Source organism: Amia ocellicauda, chromosome 1, assembly GCF_036373705.1.
Source record: "Amia ocellicauda isolate fAmiCal2 chromosome 1, fAmiCal2.hap1, whole genome shotgun sequence".
In the NCBI taxonomy this organism is placed as follows: Eukaryota; Metazoa; Chordata; class Actinopteri; order Amiiformes; family Amiidae; genus Amia; species Amia ocellicauda.
In genome coordinates, this window is record NC_089850.1 from 26,086,440 (window position 1) to 26,112,574 (window position 26,135).

At 36.7% G+C, this 26,135-nt stretch overlaps 1 protein-coding gene across 1 annotated transcript in view; it reads right to left on the reverse strand.

Moving 5' to 3' along the window:
• Positions 1-18,777, reverse strand: part of LOC136746933 (pleckstrin homology domain-containing family G member 1) — a 97,439-nt gene extending 78,662 nt beyond the window's left edge. Inside the window, exons 1-2 of the mRNA XM_066699827.1 lie at positions 18,389-18,777; positions 15,918-15,978 (exon numbers count right to left, since the gene is read on the reverse strand). Of these exons, the coding sequence (XP_066555924.1) occupies positions 15,918-15,924 (7 nt within the window). The 5' untranslated portion in view covers positions 15,925-15,978; positions 18,389-18,777. The remainder of the gene's footprint in view (positions 1-15,917; positions 15,979-18,388) is intronic.
• Positions 18,778-26,135: the final 7,358 nt, after the last annotated feature.

The window sequence follows — 26,135 nt, forward strand, 5'->3', positions numbered from 1 at the left end:
TTGTTGTTATCTTATATAATTATAATGACATAAAAGGTAAAATACAAAGAGATATAGATATATATATAGATATAGATATAGATATATAGATATATAGATATATATAGATATATATATATATAGATATAGGTATATTGCATATGCTGATGGTCTATGAACAAAATTAAACTGCATTTTAGGTTTATCTTTGACAATGGCATAATTGAAAAGTAATTGATCAATTATATTAATTACAAAACTTTAAAAATGTTCCCAAATCTAACAAACAATGACAGCATTATGAATGTTCAATGTTTAGAACACAATATAAAGGTTTTGAATTTAAATCTGAAAAAATACACCTGAGATTTCAAACTTATTTGGTCTAATGGGGTGAGGGCATCACTGTTCTATTCATAGGCACTACAAAGTAATGGAAGGACAAATTCATGTTAGTCATAAAACTGAATAAAGGTACAGCCATTATTCTGGTCAAGTTATATTTCTGACAGAATCAACAATTCTCTCTCAGGCATAGATTATACTCAAACATAAGGCCATAAAAACATAATGTAAAGTATTCAGGAAATTCACAAGCCCAGGAGACCAAATAAGAAACAACATGCTCTCTCATAACCTATTGATCCTTTAGTTAATTAACTACAGAATTATCAAAAAAAAAAATTAATTCCACAGTAATCAGCAGCTAATGGAAAATTCCCAAGCTAAGTCAACCAGGTGAAATGTGTTTATGTTGTAAAAGTTCAAACACAGAAAAGACTAACTATGTAATGATATTTAGTAAGTGATAAGGCATAAAACAGTTTTTCAAATAGTTATGAAATTAAAACACCTACGATTTGAAGTAATGGATTGCTTACTCTAAACATTGCAAGTGACTGTGTTTTCATATGAGCAATAAAAAGCATGTCACTGATTTACACTGATTCACTGCCCCAGCTTTAGACAAGTGCCTTCAGGGGCCACATTGATTGTAAAATGTTGGTGTAAAGACACTCAATTTACATAGTGTTTTTGTGTCTCTGTGCCAGAATCGCACACTCCAAATTAAGATGTGCTACATGTATTTTTAAAAAGAAAAGAAGATATCCCCCCATCTTTCATTAAATGTAAAAACACAACAAAAAATCACATCTGAATGAGTCAATTTCAGGTTGAAACAAAATTTAAAAAAAAGCTTAAATTAATTTTAGCAAGGGTAGAAAACTGAATGTATGCTTTAAGTTTATTTTCAAATTTCAATTTAAAATTTCAGTCACTTATCATAAGGCCCAGGTTAAAAGGTTTATGTTGTTAGGTTCAAAACACAGCTGGATATTCAGTTTTCTATAGCATTAGTAAATGGTAAGGTATACCTACTATTTTCTTATCTTGCCATTTCATGTTTGCGAGTCTTTGATGCTGATGACGAGCGAGTAGCAGTCAGAGCTGATGTGAGAAATTAGCATTTTACTAACAAACAAGCAATTAGAAAAAATACAACCTGATCTGCTGGGATTGTTCCCTTCAGATGTATGATGGATGAATTAAGGTTCTTGAATCAATAGCATCAGAGTATAGGCACCATGCCACCAATCAATCACACGATTCTCTACCAGTTTAAACAGAGTAGGAGTACAATACAGACATGGCTATTTGGTGCTAACTATATTATGATTAAAGGTACAATACAGGAGAGAGACAGGTAGACAAATGTATATCAAAAACATGGTATAAAAACTGTTTGTCCTCAATTCTTCGCAGGAACATTGTCAGGTTTACATTTTCAGTCCCCCATGGTGTGCTGGCGTGTTCCGACCCAATTCCAGCAGCGAGCATATTACACTCACTTATACACTCACCTAAAGGATTATTAGGAACACCTGTTCAATTTCTCATTAATGCAATTATCTAACCAACCAATCACATGGCAGTTGCTTCAATGCATTTAGGGGTGTGGTCCCAGTCAAGACAATCTCCTGAACTTCAAACTGAATGTCTGAATGGGAAAGAAAGGTGATTTAAGCAATTTTGAGCGTGGCATGGTTGTTGGTGCCAGACGGGCCGGTCTGAGTATTTCACAATCTGCTCAGTTACTGGGATTTTCACGCACAACCATTTCTAGGGTTTACAAAGAATGGTGTGAAAAGGGAAAAACATCCAGTATGCGGCAGTCCTGTGGGCGAAAATGCCTTGTTGATGCTAGAGGTCAGAGGAGAATGGGCCGACTGATTCAAGCTGATAGAAGAGCAACTTTGACTGAAATAACCACTCGTTACAACCGAGGTATGCAGCAAAGCATTTGTGAAGCCACAACACGTACAACCTTGAGGCGGATGGGCTACAACAGCAGAAGACCCCACCGGGTACCACTCATCTCCACTACAAATAGGAAAAAGAGGCTACAATTTGCACAAGCTCACCAAAATTGGACAGTTGAAGACTGGAAAAATGTTGCCTGGTCTGATGAGTCTCGATTTCTGTTGAGACATTCAGATGGTAGAGTCAGAATTTGGCGTAAACAGAATGAGAACATGGATCCATCATGCCTTGTTACCACTGTGCAGGCTGGTGGTGGTGGTGTAATGGTGTGGGGGATGTTTTCTTGGCACACTTTAGGCCCCTTAGTGCCAATTGGGCATCGTTTAAAAGCCACGGCCTACCTGAGCATTGTTTCTGACCATGTCCATCCCTTTATGACCACCATGTACCCATCCTCTGATGGCTACTTCCAGCAGGATAATGCACCATGTCACAAAGGTCGAATCATTTCAAATTGGTTTCTTGAACATGACAATGAGTTCACTGTACTAAACTGGCCCCCCACAGTCACCAGATCTCAACCCAATAGAGCATCTTTGGGATGTGGTGGAACGGGAGCTTCGTGCCCTGGATGTGCATCCCACAAATCTCCATCAACTGCAAGATGCTATCCTATCAATATGGGCCAACATTTCTAAAGAATGCTTTCAGCACCTTGTTGAATCAATGCCACGTAGAATTAAGGCAGTTCTGAAGGCGAAAGGGGGTCAAACACAGTATTAGTATGGTGTTCCTAATAATCCTTTAGGTGAGTGTATATTAAAAGGCATCTTAGATATGTCTTTATAAACGTCTTTCTTCAGGGAACCAATTGTTTTGGGCCTATGTTTCAGGTTTAGCAGACCGCACAGCTGTAAAAAAATATTTTAAATCACATGCAAGTGTAGGCCTATCTTTTAGTGGTAAAGTGGGCTGCTGCCACACTAGTTTAACTGCATATAATTATCAGCAATATTAAATTGCATAATTAAAAAGGGTAATACCTTCCTCCCTTTTTCAGTGAAATTAAGTAAAGAGGGCATCATAAAACATAAATCACCAATTTAACTATCCAGAAACAGCTTGACGTATATACATCCGTTTACCAAAAAACATGCTATGGTAGCACTTAACACATTCATTTGTGTGTGGTCCAGTAATGAACTTTAGTTGAGGTAAAGAATGAAATTAACAATAACATGTGGACATCAGCAGCCAATTTCAACTAGGCCTAAATGTACAACACATGTTAAATCACAGGCACTGACATGAAAATGAATACATCACAGAGGAGTCCTCAATTCCTCTGTATGAAAATCTGCAGCAAGCATTGAGTTATTTTTCTGCAAAGGCATCAACTGTCAGATACATAGACATTTTATTGGGGGGAGTAAATAAAGGTATACATAAATATGACATTGAACAAATGAGGACAAGGAACAGAACATATTTTTTATCTGTTTGACAAGACTAAATATAAATAAATAAATAAATAAAAAACTATGAATAAATTTGAGTAAAAAAAAAAAATCTACCATGAGTTTGGCTCTCTATGTGCTAGACCTCTTTGGGATCTAGGTTATCTCCAGACTAAGGGAGGCTGGAATGAAACAATACAAAACTGTTTTTATGAACCTTATTTACGAGAGTGCGAGCAACCCAATGAGTTTTTATACAATACTCAAATATATCCCATCCTTTCCCTTCAGAGATCTCGCTGTCATCTCTGTCTGTCTCACCTACATTTCTACCTAAAAGGTAAGAACCAAAATTCACAGCTGCCCACAAACTGAATTCCATCCACTAACTTGCCCTTTTTCTTTTGTTACGAACAGTTGTATTTATATAAAATACATTCATGTGATTGCTTTTAATTAAGCAGTATAGAAATACAATGGAAGTAGAATCCTGAAATGCTGTTTAAAAAAGGCCAAAAGGCATCCTTGATCATAACTTGATCGTAAGTTAACTGTTGATCTCTACATAGTCTTTTTTAAGAGGTTGTTCCCGTTGATCGATTATTCACAACGTGCTACCAATCTCAATAACTCAAGAGTGCTTGTGCCTGAAATGAATGCTTTTCAACTTTGTTGCAAAATGAAACTGAAGTGTATTCTCCCAAAACAGGCTTTTGGATATCTTAAGCATTTTTTACTACTGAAGCTCAAAGAGACAAGTGATAGACACACATTTTGGTGTTATATAGTTCAGAAGGAAGGGAAAGTCAAAATGAAATTTAAGAAAACAATCCAAATGATGTAATCTAGATACACTACCTTGAAATGACCTAGTACAATACCCTTCCTGAAGTCTTTCCTTAAACACACCCTTCCTATTTATTGATTTAACCATTGAACTATTAGAACTCCCATAAGAAGGAAGTATTTTCCATTAAAGGTTAATTTATTTTCCAAGAATCCATCGCTTTTCTCTAAGGGATAATGAAAGCACATGCATGTGGTACCCATGATAGAACCGAGAGAAACCCCTTTTTCTAAATCGTGAAATCATGATCAATAAATGAATACATTAATGCAAAATGTTAATATACTTACAATTCCTTTGTCCAATAAAAGCACTGCATGAATATGACTTTACTTAGACATATATATAATGACCATGCCTTGCAAAAGTAAGCAACCCCCAACCATGACCAATGACATTTCAAATAACATGAACCAATTTTTTAAATTGACTTTTTAATATGATCAAACGGTTATATGTTAAGGAGGTTGAATGTCACCAAAACTGTGAAGAAGATATCAATTCAAATGTACTGCTTGCGTAAGTATTCAGCCCCCTAGATCAGGACTTGGTGAAAGCAACTTTAGAAGCAATTACTACAATAGGTATTTTTGGATAGGTTTCTACCAACTTTGTACAGTGAGATGGTGTAATTTTTGCCCGTTCTTCACAAAATTGCTCCAGTTCCTACAAGTTCATTGGCGATTGTTTATCACTGGACTGCAATCTTCAGGTCTTTCCATACATATTCTATTGGGATCAAGTATAGACTTTGACTGGGCCACTCAAGGACAATCACTTTCTTCATTTTTGACCATTCCAGTGTGGCTTTGGCCTTGTACTGTGGGATATTGTCCTGCTGAAGGCCTAAGACCCAGTATTGATTTATGGTTGACTCAAGCAGGGTTTCCTCTAGGATTTGCTTGTACTTTGCATCACCCATATTCCCCTCAAGTTTCCCAGTCCCTACTGATAAGTTTCTCCATAACATGATGCTGCCCTCATCATGGTTCAGATGGTGTTGTGTGGGCGATGTGCTGGGTTGGACTTGTGCCAGCTATGAAGCTTTTCATTTGTTGTCTGATCACAAAACCTTCTGCTACATCTGCAGTATATTTACATAATCTTTCGCAGACCTCATACAATATTTAAGAGGGGTCTTTTTTAATGTACAAAGTAACTGTTGGATTCAGAGTGGCATCCCTAACCAGTTTCCTGCTCACCCGGCTGCTCAGTTTGTAAGGGCAGCCTGATCGGAGTAGTGACTGGGTGGGATGAAGCACATTCCACTTCTTAATGATGGTGTTCCCTATAATGAGTAACTTTTGACTAAACCGTGACAGAGACTAGAACACTAAATTTATTAACTTTTCAAACTAACCTTTTGGGGTTGAATACTTATGCAGTTGAGAATCTTCTGATTTTCTTTAAGAACATAACTAACAATTTGTGAGGTTTATCGTGTACAGAGTCCTATTTGAATGTTTTAGGATCACAAACAATGGAAACTTTACTGTGGATGGGTACATACTTTTGCACTTGTTTACACGGTGCCTGTATTATATACCTAAATAATGAAGTGAACCAATAACTTATTTTGCTACAACTGAAATTGATCTCTTGAATTGAATAAGCCATATAAACATCTCCCTTACATCTGTGTCTTGAGCGTCTCAATAACGTGTATTGTCATTTGAAGGTGTTTAATAAACAGCCTACTTAGCACTTAAAAAACCTTCTTGAGTAACTTGTCGGGAAACCTAAATTCACTCAAAATATTATAATTGAAAGGAAGATGCATTTATTAAAAAACAAAATTACAAAAAGTTACTCTTTCAGTAACACTAATCTAACTCCTGCACTTTTTCTTTTCCTGGCTGTTCAGTGAATAGTCCATATGGCTGACTGGAATGTCGTCTGTGACATTGCTGTCCCATGAGCAAGTTGCACCTGAGCATTTCAGTAAACTTCATGCTACTTGTCGGCAGGCTCAACATCCCGTCTTGGAGGGGGTAGACGTGTATTCCAATATTTTAAAAAAAGCAACAGGAAAGCAAATACAAAATAGCAGATGTCCTTTAATCAAGGTCACTTATTTCCTTGATGTCATCAGAGCACTGTCACACGTGTTAATACAGAATAAATTAAAACTAAGGAAAGGGTTTTGTTTGGAGCATGTCTGTAGTTTCACGACATTAACCCATTGTGCATTAAACCCTGTTAAATTTATGTCACTTTCCTAAGCTCACAAGAGTGTAGAAATCCATTTTTGGAGCAGGCTTGTTGTTCATTTGGGCTACATATGAAAATGGTTTTAATCTGGGGTCCAGCAACACATCCAACTCATGTCACAAACATTATTGTTTGGACAAATAGAAGTTACAGAAATTAAACTTCTACAAGCCTTCATTTCAGATTTTGAAGAGTCTATTTTTCTGCCCCAGATTCACTCTATCTTACATAGCCTATTTTCCTTCAGCCATATGGAAAATGTCAGAGGGAAAGAAAATACAGTCCCATAGCATTTAAATATGAATCTGGGTGACGAGTTGTTCACATTTATTAAATTATTAATTTATCAAGGTGAAAGATTTTCCAAATTGAAACTAATATGCAAACATTTTTGGGTGGAAATGTGCACTTTTCTCTACATGCACAAAATCAGATAGATTAAATAGATAATCAATATCAGACACATACATAAGAAATGGATATGGAAGAAATTAAGGATATAGGTATATTTCTGCATTTCCCCAAGATGATAACACTTCTAATACATACATATAGTTCTATTGGTCTTCAGTTCCACTCACTTCAACAGCTCTTTGCACATCTATTATTATTATTTATATAGGTTTCTTGAAGTAGCTTGAGGAAACTCCCTTTAATTTAGTCATACCCATACACTGATCAGCCATAACATTATGACCACCTGCCTAATATTGTGTAGGTCCACCTTTTGCCACCAAAACAGCCCTGACCCGTCGAGGCATGGACTCCACTAGACCTCTGAAGGTGTGCTGTGGTATCTGGCACCAAGACGTTAGCAGCAGATCCTTTAAGTCCTGTAAATTGCGAGGTGGGGCCTCCATGGATTGGACTTGTTTGTCCAGCACATCCCACAGATGCTTGATTGAATTGAGATCTGAGGAATTTGGAGGAATTAAATCATCCTTCTTCAGCATAGCCATCAAACACTGCCACACTTGGGAGAAGAAGTGACATACATATCATACTAAATAAACATCAGGGAATGTCATAGTTTCGTTGTATCATCAACACATTTAAAAAAAGTAGAGGGGGCCAGGGGAAATGTAGGATGGCTGTTTCAAGCCTGCTTAACTGGACTCTTAATCTTATAAAGCAGAATCAGCCTGCATATGGCATTTCATTTCAAACATATTTATCCTTTAGTCAAGGAAAACTGTAAGCGGCTTTTACAACTAAACTGCTATACATTGTTTCTCTAGCAAACAGATGATCCAACAGCCCTGTAGCAATGCACTTTTATATTGTCAGAAAATGAATTCTTGGACTCGGCTGTATCTTCTCCTTTTACCTGGAAAGATGTGGATCTGCCAAAGTTTAGATATGCAACCAATCAATGAGTGTTAGGAGCACTTATACACACACCAACATATACATACACCGATCAGCCATAACATTATGACCACCTGCCTAATATTGTGTAGGTCCCACTTTTGCAGCCCAAACAGCGCTGACCCGTCGAGGCATGGACTCCACTAGACCTCTGAAGGTGTGCTGTGGTATCTGGCACCAAGACGTTAGCAGCAGATCCTTTAGGTTGCGAGGTGGGGCCTCCATGGATTGGACTTGTTTGTCCAGCACATCCCACAGATGCTCGATTGGATTGAGATCTGGGGAATTTGGAGGCCAAGTAAACACCATGAACTCGTGATTCATCAGACCAGGCCACCTTCTTCCATTGCTCCGTGGTCCAGTTCTGATGCTCACATGCCCATTGTAGGCGCTTTCAGCAGTGGACAGGGGTCAGCATGGGCACCCTGACTGGTCTGCGGCTACGCAGCCCCATACGCAACAAACTGCGATGCACTGTGTGTTCTGACACCTTTCTATCAGAACCAGCATTAACTTTTTCAGCAATTTGAGCTACAGTAGCTCGTCTGTTGGATCGGACCACACGGGCCAGCCTTCGCTCCCCATGTGCATCAATGAGCCTTGGCCGCCCATGACCCTGTCGCCGGTTCACCGCTTTTCCTTCCTTGGACCACTTTTGATAAGTACTGTCCACAGCAGACCGGGAACACCCTACAAGAGCTGCAGTTTTGGAGATGCTCTGACCCAGTCGTCTAGCCATTTTGGCCCTTGTCAAAGTCGCTCAGATCCTTACGCTTGCCAATTTTTCCTGCTTTTAACACATCAACTTTGAGGACAAAATGTTCACTTGCTGCCTAATATATCCCACCCACTGACAGGTGCCATGATAACGAGATTATCAGTGTTACTCACTTCACCTGTCAGTGGTCATAATGTTATGGCTGATCGGTGTATGTCCATATAGAGAGAAGTATATGTCAATGGAGCTAAAGCCAAACCCACTTTCTGAATATGTACGAGTCTGGGAGTCTTATTATTGAAATAAAGAATATACAATGAAAACCTATAGAGAAAAGAACTTAAGAACAATCCAATATCATATTAGATAGAGGATAAAGTACCAGAAGATCCAGAAATTTCTTCAAATGCAAGACAACACTAGTAAATCTAATTTCTAGAACTTTCTAGTATCAAAAACTTTCAAAAGTATAGGCCTACACCACAATATTATGTTCTTAATGTGTGGTTGTATAAGCAACCAACCAATTAATAAATAAATGTTGCAATTAATAGAAGAAAAAGAGGATCTCTTAAAGAATAACATCCATCAAATGCACAGCATAAACTATCTGGTGTTCCTAGCTACTGTAGTGCTACAACATACTTAAGCCTTACTGGGTTTCTTGATTCTCCCAAAGGAGAATAAACAAAGCATCTGATCTAATGATGTCATCTTGTCTGGAAATGGGAAAATATCAAAAGTAGCTTGCATGAAAAGAGCGATTATGTATCACTGTTTCCTGCTTAGGAACCTCAGTCTGCTAAGCATCTCAAGCACGGTGCGAATATCTGAAGATCACAGGCCTCAGCCCCTTACCAACCCTCCTACAACCCTTAACAGCAGCATGGTTCTGTGGCCTTCAGGGCCATTATCTTTAATACCACATGATGGATGCAATATGTGAACTTCAAGGGGCTATAGTATACATTCACAATAAACAGCAATGTATACAACAGAATCAATATGTGAGGAACAATGAATCATCTTTCAACACAAGGACAGCAGAATAATTTTGTGAAGACCCACAAAGCACCAAACAAACTTTTGCTACTATATCATATTTTAAAACTGGAAAACACTAAAGTCAAACAAAGGCTTCTTTCATTTCACAAAGTAAAATAAGAGGGTTTGGAATATTCTACTTCCTTTCCAATTATAAATAAACAACAATACTTCATGAGCTGAACCCTTGTTCTGAACGTGAATGCTTTTGTTCCAAGTTGTTTATAATAAACACACACGAAACATATATACTTATTTATTTTTAATTCCTGCATTTTACCTTGATTCTTTAAGGGCTGTTTTCAAAGACCCAATGTTAGTTTTGTTAGAGTAATCATAGACTAGTGTTAAAAAAGGTAACCAGCCATAAAAGTAATATAATGCAATTTGTTTTAATGCTGGAATCAAATTAATATACTATTTATTTCAGGTACACAGAAACAGCAATATAAATTTCACAAGATTGCTGGGTGATGCCTTCCTAAAGACATTACAATTACTCTTATGTTAAACTTACTGCTGCAACAATTCTTTCAGGAAATGTGGATTGTTGATTACTGATTTGCATTCTCTGGACACAAAGCTTTGCATAACGTATAATGGTTTTCCATGTTAACGAAAGCAATTTACATTGCAAGTATTTTCATTTGCAGTCACGTGTGAGGAGGGAACATACATACTCAAATCTATAAATCTCCAGCCTTAAGTGAAACTCAGTAATGAGTAATGAGATCCAAGACAGGAACAGAAAATTATTTAAAAGCCCTTTTAACTAAATAACACAATCACTAATTCTCTCTCTAAATGGATGTGAACTATTTCCATTTCCATCCCATGTTGAACAACAGTGAAGCCTGAATGTGAACCGGCAGCGTTCAGGTGCTCCACAGCACACTATACATAAGCACTCAACACACTGTCATAAGCGGGCTGGCCTTTAAAAAGCAGTATCAAGCACTGATAAGCACTTCCCTAAGGGAATGCATCATCGTGTAATAACAGGTCACACCAAACACACCCAATTCCATGTGGCATTTTCTGAAGATAAGATTAATCTCAAAAGAGTACTTAAGACGGGGAAGAAAAAACATTTTAAAGTTTTTCATATGTGAAATGGAGAGCTACAGCAGGATAGCAAACACTAGTAGACAGCAGTCCTTTACACTAGAGTTCATACCTTCTGTATTCTTATGCTAAAACTGAAACATGAACCATTTGTTTTGTTTTTCAATAATCACCTGCTAGACAGAAAACCTAAAAGATTCCTTCTAAAGCTGTTAAAAAAAAATAATCTGTGAAGACGTGAGATTAACACCCTTTATCTGAATTACATGACATTGACAAATCTCACAATCAAGCCATGGCTGGTGTCTAAAGAATCCCACTGGTGTTTTGTTTCATTCTGTGAGACCCAGCTCAGCCTTTGGTGTCTTACACAGACATACTTTAGCTTTGCTTTCTTCAGTTTAATAGTAAAAACACATCACAGATGAAAGAAAGGGTTGTGAAATACAAAGATGTGTTTATATTTGGACTGGAAACTGTGCCCATTCAGCTGCAATTGATTTCCTGTATGGCAAGCCACAGGGGCCACTCAGCTGTCCAGGAAGGCAGAAAAGTCCCTATGCCATTACTAAGATCAGGGAGCTTTGTTTAGGTCTTTTCCCTTTGCCAGAATAAACAGGGGACTGGCTGAGCTTCTACACTCAGAAATGACCTGCTCCAGGAAGCCAAGCTATTATCAGTAATGGGTTCAGTTCGGTCTTATTAGACCCATCGACTGCAGCATATATTGTTTCTCCCAAGAATGTCGAGATTCTTGGTAACTAGGAGGTAAATACAGGGAGACGGACTGATAAAAGTTTGATCATTTCCCTGTTTTGCCAGTTTCCTTCCATTGTGTTTATTGGGCTATTTGTTCTATCCAGGGCGCTGGTTCGGTTCGCATTTATTACCAAGAACAAATAGTGAAGAAGGAAATGCCAATGATACATCAATCTAGGTGTGTATTCGCACTATGACCAGTTCATCAGGTTGTATGTTTGTGTGTTTTTGCAGTGTGGTCACTGGACCCAGCGGTCGCACATGATTTGAGCCAGTGAACCCAGTATGATACTCCACTCTCGGTTCATGGTCGTGTAAAAAGACTCATTGGGTGGGGTCTTGGACATACAATCCAGCAAAGTTAAATCAATTATATCTATATCTACCAGAAGTCTGGGTGTGCAGATCTGTGATTGATTGATTGCTCAAAATAATCGTCGGTGTACACTGTAATGCAGTTGAACACGTTTGCCTGTATATAGACACTATATTTTGCATGATTTATTGGTATACAACTTCTGACGTATGTGACAATTGTTAGCATTACATTCATCACCATCATATAACATTCATCAATAACACTCAGAATTGCTGCAACTACATTATTTTCAACCTCCGCCATTTCTAACGGTCCGTTTTTTGTTATAGTCACAAGTTCTTGTTCAAAGGTGGCTTAGCCTTGTTGTGTTGTAGTTGCAAAAACGCACCCCTATTCTGATTGGTTATGCCAGTTAGCTGATGCACGTGCTCATCATGTTCCATAAGTAATACAAGTACGGATTCTGAAGACATTTTGACTAAAAATTAGATTAAGCAGCTTCTCTCCGATGAATCCATGACATACCTTCACAGGAATTCAAAGCAGTTTATTTTATTAGTTAGGCTACCAGGGTGACAGCAAAGGCAGTTATGATTGGAAAAGCAAGTTGCAAGAAAAATAATAATATACATGGTCTGGTAGAAAATGTTACACCAATCCAAGTTTTTGTCAGGTAGATAGAAAGTCAAGTGTGCATAGCTAAAAGAATAAAAAGAAAGCGGACCTAGATTCAGAATACAAGTAACCAGTAATGCACACTGCTTTTCTACTTATCTTTCTATTTTGAAATTTGCCACAACTGTATCTCCACTTTTCAGACCCAGTGTTATGCAATATTGCACCTTTAACATACCTAATTATTTGGTAATATTCTTAATTCATTGGTCTTGATATACTTCATATGTTAACCTGGCCTTCTAAAGGGTTACAACCATAATACTGTTGCACCATGCCAGTTTTGTGAATGGAGAATTGTATTCACATTACCTCTGAAATAACACATTGTGAGCCAAACAGATTAATAGAATGAAAAACATTTGGAACAGAAGAGGTCAATCATGAATGACCTAAAGAAATATGGAATTCTAAAATTATTGTTATGATTTACTAGCAAGTCAAGATTAACTGTATTCACATTGCGGATCTATTAACTCACAATCGCACAAAATCTGGATGTAAAATGTCTGCATTACACTACAAAAGAGCATCTAGAAATCTCAAATGATAGTCCCTTGAGCGAGTTCTCAACGTTAAGTTCCATATGCTTAAGAAGATTATCAGATAATGTATAAAATAAAGAAAGCAAACTGCCATTTGACTCTTCAACTTTGTGGAGTGCATATATCACGCACATTCATCAAGATAAAGCACACTCTCCCAAAACCAGATCCATATTTGGGTTTTCAAAATGTTTAAGAGGTTAAAGACAACAAACAACAAAAACAACAACAAAAAAGCCTATTTCTCTTCTGAAATTGTAACTGCATGGCAGCATATTTCCTGAAGCATGTAGACAAAAACATAATGAGAAAGAAGGTTGTGACTTTTCCATGTAGATGCTGCCCTTGAAAGTTCAACCTTTAACGATTTATAAAAGACTCCTTATTGTAAAAGTCATGATTAAGTATGCTCTTATTTTTGTTGGCATGTCGGGTATGAGCAGCAGCGTATGGTTAACAGCACTTACAAGTTTGTCTTCTTGTGTGATATGTCAGTACACTTCTAACCAGTAACATTCACAACAGGGTTAATCAGTGGCATCTATAGTTAATTGAAACCAGGACCCATCAGCAGCTTTTGAACAGTGTGGAGAGATTCAGTTGTGCATATTAATATCCAAAGTAGTTTTTTTCTATAGCATTTCAATGGTTCCATGTTTTTTATATCACCACACGACTACTGCAAAAAGATTGAATGCATGTCCTGCATCTGTTGTTTTATTATAATGTCTGCTCTTTTGACATGAAATGCCTTGTTGCTATTCTGACCATGTTTAAAAAGCCGATTATTTTTTAAACTGAAAATAATCATATTGAAACCAGATATCCTGCTTTTGTTGGGGGAAGCTCAGTCAATCCAAAGCTGAGTGACAGTCCCACAAGATTAAATTTAAACATGCCTTTCTTTAGCGATCACTTTCTTGCTCACTCCATCTTCTTTTAATTCTGCTTTTTTTTAGCAGGTCTTGTCCACAGTAGTGTCTTGTCTCACAGTATCAGGGCACATCCTCATTCCAGCAGTGTTTTATTATTTTTGCTGCAGTCTGCTCCTATGGTCAGTTTAGAATTTTCATGCTTACTATGTTACTATATTTTTCTGTCTTCTATTTTTATTTAAAAAGCAGAGTTTCCCCATTTTGTATGCAGTCTATAGTTTAGTATAGTTTTGCTTTCAGGTTTTTCATCCTAAAGCTTACACAGGCAGCACATATTGGTCACATCTGGTTTTCAGTTAAATATATAACTTGATTCATGTTGATGTTTTAGTACAGTTACTATGTTACTATCCTTTTGCAGTTAAATAGAGTGATAAGATACAAATCCCACAAATCTTATCATTGACATTTATTGGCATATAAGCAGTAAAATAAAAGCCAATTTCAAGGTTTGCCTAAAAGATTAATTAAAGCATGAAAAAGCAAAACACAAACTTTCCAGTACGGCCTCTTATTCGTAACTCATGTCCAGGAAATTATAGATTATTTGTAATGAAATGCAGCCTTCCTCAGAGATGGACAATGGGATGCTTAAAACACAACTGCATCAGCTATGTCTCTGGAGGTTTATCCTTCACAACTACATCCTGTCATAATATTTTTCTGAGGTTGAAAAATATGCTAAAAATGCTTTACATGCTTTTCATACACTGTTACACAGTATGGTCCCTTCCTTTGACACGTTTTCTTTAATTATTGAAAACAACCTGGTGCTAGTTAGACAGTGTCAGAGAGATACAGGTGTGATCCCAGCCAACTGTATCCCTACACAGATACCAAATGTTAAGAAATTCAGTTTTATATATAGGGAAAATAAAAGGAGTGGATACTGTGTCCTAGTTTTAAAAGATTACTATGTGAACATACTCCAAGTGCAGGGCAAAACAAAATGATAATGAACAGATTATTGCAAAAAATAACATTTCAGCAAAGTATAAGGAAATACAATATTTAGCAAGACCTCTTTCAGTTTCTTATTCAGGTTTTTCCACTACCAGACTTTCTTTCAGAGACATTATGGCCATTTAACTTGGATGGAATTACATTTTATTGAAGATGATTTTGGCTTCAGTGGACGAAATGTGGACGAAGCACTAACACATTCGAACTCACAAACAGTTTTTCAACTGTTATTTTTGGAATTGCACATTAGCATGCCATCTCAGAACAGCACAGTATGATCCAGTAAAGATAACTACACATCCACCTAACAGGCCAGACAAAAATCAGGATACAGCTGGGAATTTATGAAGATTCAGTCTCAAACTATATATATGATCACTATTGCAAAAACAAGTTTTCAATAATTCATCAACACTTTAACATACAGGCCTAATGTCTCAAACGTGTTTACAGGATGTCACAGACAAATTCATGCCTTCCGACTCCTGCTTGGCACTACCAATACTAAAGCTTCTCCCTCACTATTAAGTTAACCTTTAGCGTTTTGCATGTACAATTACAGTGCTGCCACACAGCATTAGTGTTATTTATGATAAATAAATCCATCTTTATCACAATTCCTCAATTTTTACATGTAGCATGTTGCTAGAAGTTTTCTGTAACACAAATACATATTTGGCTGCATTGAAACCTGTGATCTCATTGTAATTTATGTATCTTATCCAGGGATACATTGAACTTTATAATTAATGAAAAAGGTGGCTACGTACCAGACATACCAATGTTCTGCCTGTGGGAATCAGATGGGTAAATCACATAATCCAGTTGGTCCTGCAAACAAGTTTAAAGAGGTCTGGTTAATATGCGATTTAATATGTGAAAAAGCACAAAAAACACAGAATCTTAAGTCTTCCATGACAGCAAACAAATTAGTGATCATATGTAACGTTTCCAGGAGGAGTCCATAAGATCATTCATGTTACGGATTTACAAAACTTACTCTCCATGGTGTTGGGGATGAAACTCTCTCATTAAGCAGAAAGGCGTTTTGTTGTTTGGTTTTCAATTCCAAGGAGATTCATTAATATAGCACACACCAGAAAATACTTGATAACGAAGAAGAAAAATCTACAGAACCCACATAAGCTTTGAACTGAAAGCATGTCTTGTACTGTAAACCAAGTTCCTCATAAATCACATCCGAATGCTGCAAATGATAAATGCTCCTGTCACAACTGTTCTCTGGGATCTAGCATCTTACATTACACAGTAACACAGAGCTTCAAGCACAATTTAAGTGCCAAACAAAACACCTGCTACACTGTATTTGTTTCAGTTAAATCAAGCCAACTGTTAATTTACTATTGTAACAACCCTCTGCTGAAAAGCAATGCTTAGGCTGCAGTGCAAGTAGGCCTGTTGTTTAATTATGCACCATTAAATCAAACTGAACAGTAGGTTCACTACTAAATACAGGGAATAATCCAATAATGAAACAGAAAGGGGAAAAGTAAATGTTTATTGCAACAATTGCATAGGTTTTCTACAGTTTGTTTCTTTGTTTTGAAAAATAACATCCTCCTCTGCCCCTACACACACACACACTACAAAGGACGTTTCCATAAAAATATCTTTGAAGAAACAACCGAATCCAAAGAATGGATCCATTCATTTAAAACAGATGTAATGAGATGTAAATGTGGCCAGAATGCAAATAATTTTAAACCACAGCAAGGTACTGTGTAATCAAATGTGTAAAAAAAAAAAAAAAGTAAGTCATCAAAGCAGGTAGTGAATCTTCATCAGAACAATTACTGCGTTGATGGCAAACTACAACTTCCCTACTGTTATTTTATCCATATTTGGAAAAATACTATGCAGAAATAGCAACAATTAAGCTTATGTTTTTGTATTATTGTTCATCATATTTTTATCTACATCAATTTCCATGTGTTATGATGGAAATATGTAATCTGTCAGCAAAAGCTACAACATGGAACAATGTGTTGGAAAATGTTGAAAAATAGGAAAAAGGGACCAGGGCAGATAACTTTCATACAAATGATTGAAAAAAGTAAACAAGAGGATGCAATCCCCTGCAGGCTCCCTCCAAGTCATGAAGCATCAGCATGCACCATAAATCCTTTTAACGTTTCAATAAATTAAACTTGATAAGGATCATTACCACTCCTTATCCTAAGACTCCTTCTTCTTATCATCATAGAAAAACTCTAGCAGCCAGACATTTTAATGCGATTGCCTGATCTATATCTTAAGAATTAGCTGATTTACTGCGAGAACACATTTTTATTAGAGACACGTTTAATATGAATTCTCAATGGGCAATTTAATGGGGACTGATATTACATGAAGGCAACAAATCTCAAAGGCCTTCAAGGTATTCATTTTAATTTCATACAGACTTTAAGTTGCTGAGTGTAACACCAGCCACTATTAACAGGGCAGTGTTTTCCCCAGAAAATGTTACATTGAGAACTTGATACAATGCCTTCTGAAGAGTGCAGGTTGAGCTCATTGTGTCTGAAGTGAAACACACACGTTTAGTTTTAGTTCATGCACTTTTTCGGACCCCTATGTGTGGCATATAAATCATATACAGACACATGACAAATTCAGTCTGCGGCGATAATTGAGTTAATATGGACGCCCGAGTGACCACTCCACCATCAATACAGCGAGAGGAACATTCATCATATCCCGTTCAGAGGTATTCATTCTCACTCACCTGCAAACAGCAATGATCTGCAAGCTAAATTAAACCGACACCAGCTCAATGGTATCTGAACTTCATGTCTGGACACGAAAAAGAAGCTGCCGTATCTATGTTGCAGAAGTGTTAACAATTTAGACATACTTTAGCGACTTGGGTTTCCGCAGCTGGGACGCGGCGTGCTAACGAGCGCTCCCCTGCCGGTTCACCCACTGCCTTTTGCGTCTATGCGTATATTTTCATGCGAAACACATTTTAATCGATACGATGCATTCATTTTTTTTTAAGTGTTTCAAATGGAAACTTTATTTGTGCGCAATTGCATTTTTTTTTTTTTGTATACATCCTACTTGCAAGCAGGTGGTAGGCGATTCTTCATTATCACTTCCGATGAACGATTCCCTTAATACAAGTAACAATTGAAATCCACTTAAAGATATATACAAAATAAAGCATAAGCAGAGTCAGGTAGGAGCAGTGATTACTAACAGCGTACATCAAGATGCTTACCAGTTCTCAACGAGGCCGGCGTCCAGCGCAGTCTAAACAACGCGATCCAGATGTGGCGCTAACTACTGCGAGCGCAGTCTAAATCAAACTAAAGATCCTCTGTCCTGCGACGCCACTCCTCAAAACTGTCTTTTGACTGCCACACACAAAAAAAGAAAGAGGTCCCGTTTCAGCCACTTTGGAAAGCAGCCAAGAGAGCAGTCTGCATTGAACAACTGGATAACTATACACCGCTGCTTAACCCTGGAGCTCAACTTCAAATGATCCTGATGCCAGGCGGGGGTATTACTAGCCAAACAGCTGAGGGTTTTCCTTTTCATTGGCCTCTGTAGTATAATTGAGTTTCATGTCAAATTTTAAGAGTATAAGTGCCAAGTCTTTGCAGACTACTGCCTACTACCCAGACGGAATGCAGCAGCACATCTGTTAGAATGAAGCTGTCTTTGTTGGGAAAACGAATAGCTCTATTGAGAAGCTGCTTTGCCACCCATTCTGTCTGTTTACCTTTTCATCAGGTGACAAACTGTAGTAACACTCAGTAAGGCCTACCATGAAGCTCATTCTGAGAAAGAATCAGCATTTTCATGTGGAGACAATGTAAACTGAGATTTATGACACATTTTACTAGGATTTCTTCATTTTTATACACAATAAAATGCATTATATGAATCTCCTTGAGAAAATACTCTCATTTCATGTTAATTTTAAGATTAAAGATGCATGAACAGCAATACATTTACTGTGTGACAAATGAACAAAGGCTCATTTCAACCTATAATAACCATTTAGTTAAACTGTTGCATGCTTTATAGATTTGAAAACAACATTGACATGTAATTGGACACAAATAAGATGCCTGTGAGTCTCATTATCAGGAAAAATAAACAGCCATTACTGAATTGGAAATAAACAAATGTCATGAGCTTACAGTAAGTAGAACTTTGGGGGTCATTCAATTACTTATACATGTATAGTAATGTACAGTTAACATGGTATGTATTTCGTCTGTGCTCCATATGGTTCTTGTAAAATATGAGCAATTTTAAAAGACCGCAATATATTCCCCCCCCCCCCTCCTCAAAATTCAGTTCTCTATCAAAATATATTTCCTCCTTATATGCATATATAAATGATCCCTGGATTATAAATACACATCATTCACATTTGGTTTATGTTCTCCATTTTTTCATGATGTCATAAGAAGTCTGCAAATTACACCACAAACTCAAAAACTGCAAGGATGTCAATCAATGCCCAAAAAAGATGCAGTAATCTTGTCATTCACATTTATTTCAGAAGAAAGCTATATTTCAATACTAGGGGTGGAGGGCAAATACAGAATATAACTGGAAAAAATAAATGAACTATTATCAATCACTGCTGGGCATCAAAACCAAACCAATGAAATTCAGTGGAAAGTCTCAAGGCCCTGTAAATATGTACATGAAATTCTAATCCGTTTAACTACCACTCAAAAGTGGAATTAAAAAGCAAGAAGTTTATTAAATGGTTAATGTCACCCAAATCCATTTCCTGTGCTGTGATTGTACTTGTACAAAGCAAAGGAAGAAGTTATTTAACAGATGTCTGACCCTGATTAAAGAGCATTTCTAAAAGCAATATTACGGGGGTTTCATTTTTAATTGCTTTCTCTTGTTAATGTGATTTGTCCTGTAGTTCACAGAGGCATTCCCCTTATCATTTAATACATGATCATCCCAAAATAATTAACATTGGAGTTTCCCTTTCTCTGGAACAACAATTACACTGATGATATATAGTCTAAAGTTGTAAACAGAACGTTGTTTGTAGTCCCATTATAAAATAAACATGGTAAAAGTTCACACATATATACACTTACATGTATTTCTCCATGGTTTAACCAGCTTCCAGTTATTGAAGTTTCCTTAGACGTTGATTTATCTTTGAGTAGGGCTAGTCATGTCTAAAGCACCTTTTTAGTTTCTTTAGGGTGTGTGGCTTGAGTGCTTAAAGTTGTGCCTGGAGCACTGACTTAAGTCCAGGGTTCAGCTCAATAATTAGATTGATAACATCTGATCAGTCACCAGGGTTTCTGTGCAGTTGGGGAGTGTAACAGAATGGATTATGTAAGATGGTGATGTCACTCCCCTGGATTCTCGACAGTGTTCAACCCCTGTGCTCATGCCCAGGCCCAGTGGGTTCGTCACTTGTTTGGCCAGTATGGCTCAGGCACTTGGAGGTGTGCCTAGGGGTAGGGTTTGAATCTGTGGTCATCAGTTACTCTTGAACTTGGCACTAAAATAAATGGTATCTGCAATTGTAAATTCAATGTATCACATGAAATATCTGCAAACTGTTTATTAATGTTTAGACATACATTTAGAGACATTGTGATTGATAAGAAGTGAGAGCTCTATTTTCACCCAGTACAGTGCTAGACACATTCAAATCAGATAGTTGGTTTTCTCCCATTTGATTTTGTGGTGTGGTGTAGTGAATTCATATCACACAATTTTCCTGAACAAGGACCAATTAATTCAGCGTCTTCACTAAGCCAGATGTACTGTGCCATTATTTTGTTGTGTATTATATAATTTAGTTTTTAATATTGTTTTTCTTTGAAACATAATGCACAGTAATCCTAAATCAGTGAGTTTGTCACAGTAACTTACATTTAATTTAAACATTTTAAATAATAAAGAAATCAAATGAAAATACACATTAAAAATCCCTACACATCTATTACTATATTCTTTGTTTAATACACTTTCAAATATTTTTGTTTAGAATAAAATATCAAATACTCACAAGTAATAATGGTTTTATCCTTGAACAGGTGTGTGATAACATTGTTATTTTCCTTCATAATTACACTTACTGTAGAACAATTCTGTCACAAATTGGACTTTGACTGTCAAAGAATTGTCTCCTTTTCATTAAATGTGTGAGTGAACTGAAGTCTCATCCTTTCAAGGTTATGAAGTCCAGCAATACCTCCTCATTTATTAAAATATTGAATTCACAAAACCTGGCCAAGAAACCTGTACCATGAACGCTTCAAGCAGCAGCACAAGTTTTATGCTATTATTTGCACATAATATGAAAGGAATCAATGTAGCCCATTTTATATGGGAATTGACAACTCTTAACAATATAATAAAATAATTTAAAATAAATATCTTTCATGTCTTCCTTTACCATTACATTGTCATATTAGAAAGACCTTCCACTTTGAAGTAGCAAACCGTAACAGACAGACTGCAATTGCAACAGGTCAATTAGTCGACCATCAGGGGCTGACACTAAGCGCTGTAAGGTCAACTACATTTGGCCTTTTGGCCACTGGTTGTCAAGTTTAGTAATGAGTAAACAGTGGTGAACAACAAAACCCACTTATGTTTCATTAATCTTTGCAAGTACACAGGGTAAAATTCACCAGAATAATCAAGACACAAAGAGGATGTCAGTCTTTTTGTAAAGTTTGCCCTTAAGGTTCATCATTATAGAGTTTGACATGTGTAGTGTGGTGAACACAGATGTCCTTCCCTGACTGTCTTCATACCCCAGAAGCCTAATATATCATTAATAACACAAGAAATCCATTCAGATATACTTACATAACGTTTAGATATATTTAGTAAAATGCAATATATATTTAGATAATGTCTTTGCTGCACCTACTTTGTAATTAATCCTGAATCATACTCTGTATAAAAACAAATTTATCATTATCTAATGTGTTTTCTCCTTTAAAAATTAACCAAATACAATTACACCACCTTGCACTTACTTTGCGCTGTTATAGTTTTCTATTGGTTTGCTATATATCTCCATGCATCACCATGATTTTTATATTGGTTTTACTGCAGTGTACTATGTCAAATTGTATAAGAGCTATAGCTTAGATTATCAGTCAACTGTGTAGGGTCTCTAGTCCCTCAAGTTGTTTGTCCTCTGTTTGCAAAAAAGCTGAAATATTTCCCATGGGATAAGGACAAATAGTAGTGAGTACAGGGAGGGTTTCTGAGACTTCCTGCTTGCAATTAGTTAATCTATAAATGCAGCTAATGATGTTGTTAATCTGTATTGTTACAGTAAACAAGAAAAACAAATGTGCAGATTTAAGTATTCATCTAAAATTAATGGTTTAAAATGAGAAATAAAAAATCATATCATGATCATAAAAAATCAATTAATTATGAGTAAAGTGGTGTTTTTTCATATAATATTCAAGTTACTTTTATACATGAAATACTACATTTAAATGGACTATATTATTATTATACTTTTCATTAGGATAATTAAAGACGAGGTGAGAAGGATTTATTTATAGATACTATAAAAATGTTCAGCTGTGTTTCCTGATGCACTGTAATGTAATGCAGGAGATATAAATAAAAAACTGGAGAAAGGATATGTCTTTCACTGGACCTTAGTCAGCAATCGGAAATGAAAGCTTTGTTGCAGGAGAGAAATGAGCTACCAGCTGCATTAACATGTTTAATGGTATCGAATTACTCATGAACTATATCGATGCTCAGAAAAGTACAGCAATGCCTTTTATTTCCTTCCCGATAAATGAATAGTACCCTTGAAAAACAGGTGACTTTTTATTGCACAGGCATTAAAGTGTCGTCTTACACAAAACGAGTTACCACGAGAAATTGCACATATTCTTTACTGAGCTGATTTTGTTTTAAATGTTGTGTATTATTCATCCAGCTTTTGTTAACATGACTGAAAAAGACGTGTTTTTAAAATGTTTGAAAGAAAATGTATTTCAACTGATAATAATCAGACACTCCCTCCCTCTCTTGATATCCCCAACCCCTCCAAAATGCATGTGCCTTTCATTGCTGTTTGTTTTCAATCACATGCTTTACAACTGAACCATTTCTGTATTTTCAGCTTACCTAACATGTGCCCAAGGGCAGACATACATAAACAGACGAGCATGGGCATTCATGGGCAGTGGTGTTGTTTGTCTCCACACCTTTTTGAACAATGCTTTATTGATTGCTACATGCTGCGTATTGACTGTGGATTTTTGTTTAAACATGTAAAGTTCATTTTTCTGTCTAGGCAATTGTCCTGTCTAACTAGAGTGTGGCGTGGGTTTACCCCCAGTACTGGGTGTGATTCATCTGAAATGCAACAAAGTGAATTCAAAATATAAATCACTCTGACAGAAACATGTATAAGATCATAAAAAACAAACAGAAGTAGTTGTCTTTTCAAATGTCTAATTTTTGTCTGTAATAATTGCCTTTTTTCCTATTTATTTTTCCATATGAATTTATTATATTTGTATTTTTTGTCTGTGTACCATAATATTTACAAGCATTATATTATAAATGTCTTTCAAAATATGTAAGTATGAGAAGAATATAAATCTATTGCATATCAAACTTTCCAACAAAAACCTTGTCAACCCAGACCTATTGTAACAATACTGGTATCGGTATTCATTTTCTGGAGGGTAATTACTGGTATTAGACCTTAAAAGAGCCATTAGGTTACTGAATTTCATCACCAGTGCTACCCTGTATTTTTCCATATTATATTCTTGCTGACAAAGCATTACCTCATATAGGCAATTAAGGTGAAACCTAACCTTTTCAATCAGTACTTTTGCCATATAAATATATATTTTAATGACTTCCATGTAATAATTTGCATTTTAAAAAATTAGATCACTCGATATCAATCGATATCAATCGATATTGTTTCATATTTTTCAAGAATTGTGCCCATGCACCTCATAAACATATAATTCAATGTATGCAGTGGGGTGGGTTTAAAATCATTACTTCAATTAATTGCATTGACTACATTGAAGGTTGGAATGTAGTATCCTTGTGTGCTACACCTCCAGTAAGGAAAGACTTTGAACCTTTTACAAACAGTTATATAACAATTTTTAAAGGTATATTTGAACCTCAGGGGCCTGTAATGTTTGGCATGCACAACTGCTGGATCATATTCCAACCAGAAACAGGTGAGTGTAAAAGCAGAATTCTGGGATGAAAGAAATTCCAGGGTAAAACATTTTAAAACACACGGGGGGTTTGTAATGAAATGCATGTGGTTACTGTGGTCTCTCGTATTCTGCTGTAAAAAAATTTAAAATTATGTAATACACAGAACTGTATTGTAAATTATGTTATGTGTGCCTCTTTATATATTCCTGTCACACCTGCGAGTTGTATAAAGTAGTAAATATTTTCTGATATTGGAATAAGGCTTAAATATAGCTGACAGTTTCTCTGAGTATTTTAGCTAGTTTGATGTGTATGCTGTCAGATGAGTGTATTCAGAGTTTTGGAATTGAACTATTAGCAGTTTAATGAATCTCAACCACAATAAACAACAAAATGATAATGCCAATAATTATTCTTCATATTATAATATGGGTATACAATTGCTTTGAATCTGCCAGAAGTGCCAGTTCAATAAGTTTGTCTCCTGCACTTGTTTTGCTGGGAACAGATCTAGAGCCTCCATGAGACCTAACTCATTATCCCGGCCCAGGGCGATTTGCCCATCCATATCAATCAGTCTGTGGAACTGGTGGCTTTTCATCCTCCTCCTCCTCCTCCATTCTCCTCTGACAAAGAGCAGAAGCATCGCAATCTCCATATGTACACTGACTGCGTTGTGTTATTCACTGCTTTGAGTTTATTCAAAGTGCTTCTGCACAGTGTGGTCAGTATGCCTCTGCTGGCTATACTATGGTTATTAATTAACTTTCCTAGTCAGTTGTGTTCTGGTTGCTATACTTCCTCCATCAAGATAGGTTGGGTTAGTTTGGGTTCTGGGGAAAACAGTCTCCAGGTTCTGGGGTTGCTTTGGTAGCCAGAGAACCAAATGCCTAAAAGCTGTATAGTGTACCTGAGAGCTTAGCACTGGAGCACTTAAAGAATATGTGCACCTATAAGTACCAAAGAGCTTAAGTTCTTTAGGCTAATCTGCACTGATGCGCCAAGTGCCAGAGTGCCAACAGAGTAACATAATATCAGACTCCTAGGAAGGGGGTAGTAGTTATCACAAGGTACTAGAATAAAATACTTTTTTGTGCTTCCTAGAAGTTAAAATCACATGCCACATGCTCTACCACAATGTTTCTCAACCTGTTTTCTACCATGGACCTCTAGAGAGATTCTTTCTCCTTTGATAGCTTAAGTTTTCACTAAAACAATGGAAGATTGTCAAGCTTAATGGCTATTCCAGGCATGCAGCTACCATATTTGTTACACAAAAAAGACACAATGCACATGATCCTAAGCTAAGTTACAACAATCACATTTCTTATACAAATGGTTTGAATTAAAAAACAAAAAATTGTATGGTATGGTGTATTGAATTTTTTATTTTGATTTACAGTGTTTTACTCTGTTTCAGCGTAACACAGGCCTATATATATTATGCTGAGCAAATCTTTATAACATGGCATTGATTTAATTAAATAGGCTATGTAGCTAAGCATTGTGCTTGCATTCGTCAGACCAGGGGATGCATTTCCCACCATCCTTGTGTGACGGACTGGTCAGCAGTAACCCACAGTGCTGGTCTGTGGACTGGGCCTTGAGAAACACTGCTTTAGACCTTCTTTCATGAAGCTGAGAGCCAAAAGAGCAAGATAATCATGTGGGGTTTAAAGATGAAATAGAGGAAGAGTGCGGCTTCTCCTGTACCCCACAGTATGGCCACACGTGTCACACATCTCCCACACCAGTGACTGTTTCTCACATTGACAAAGACCTCG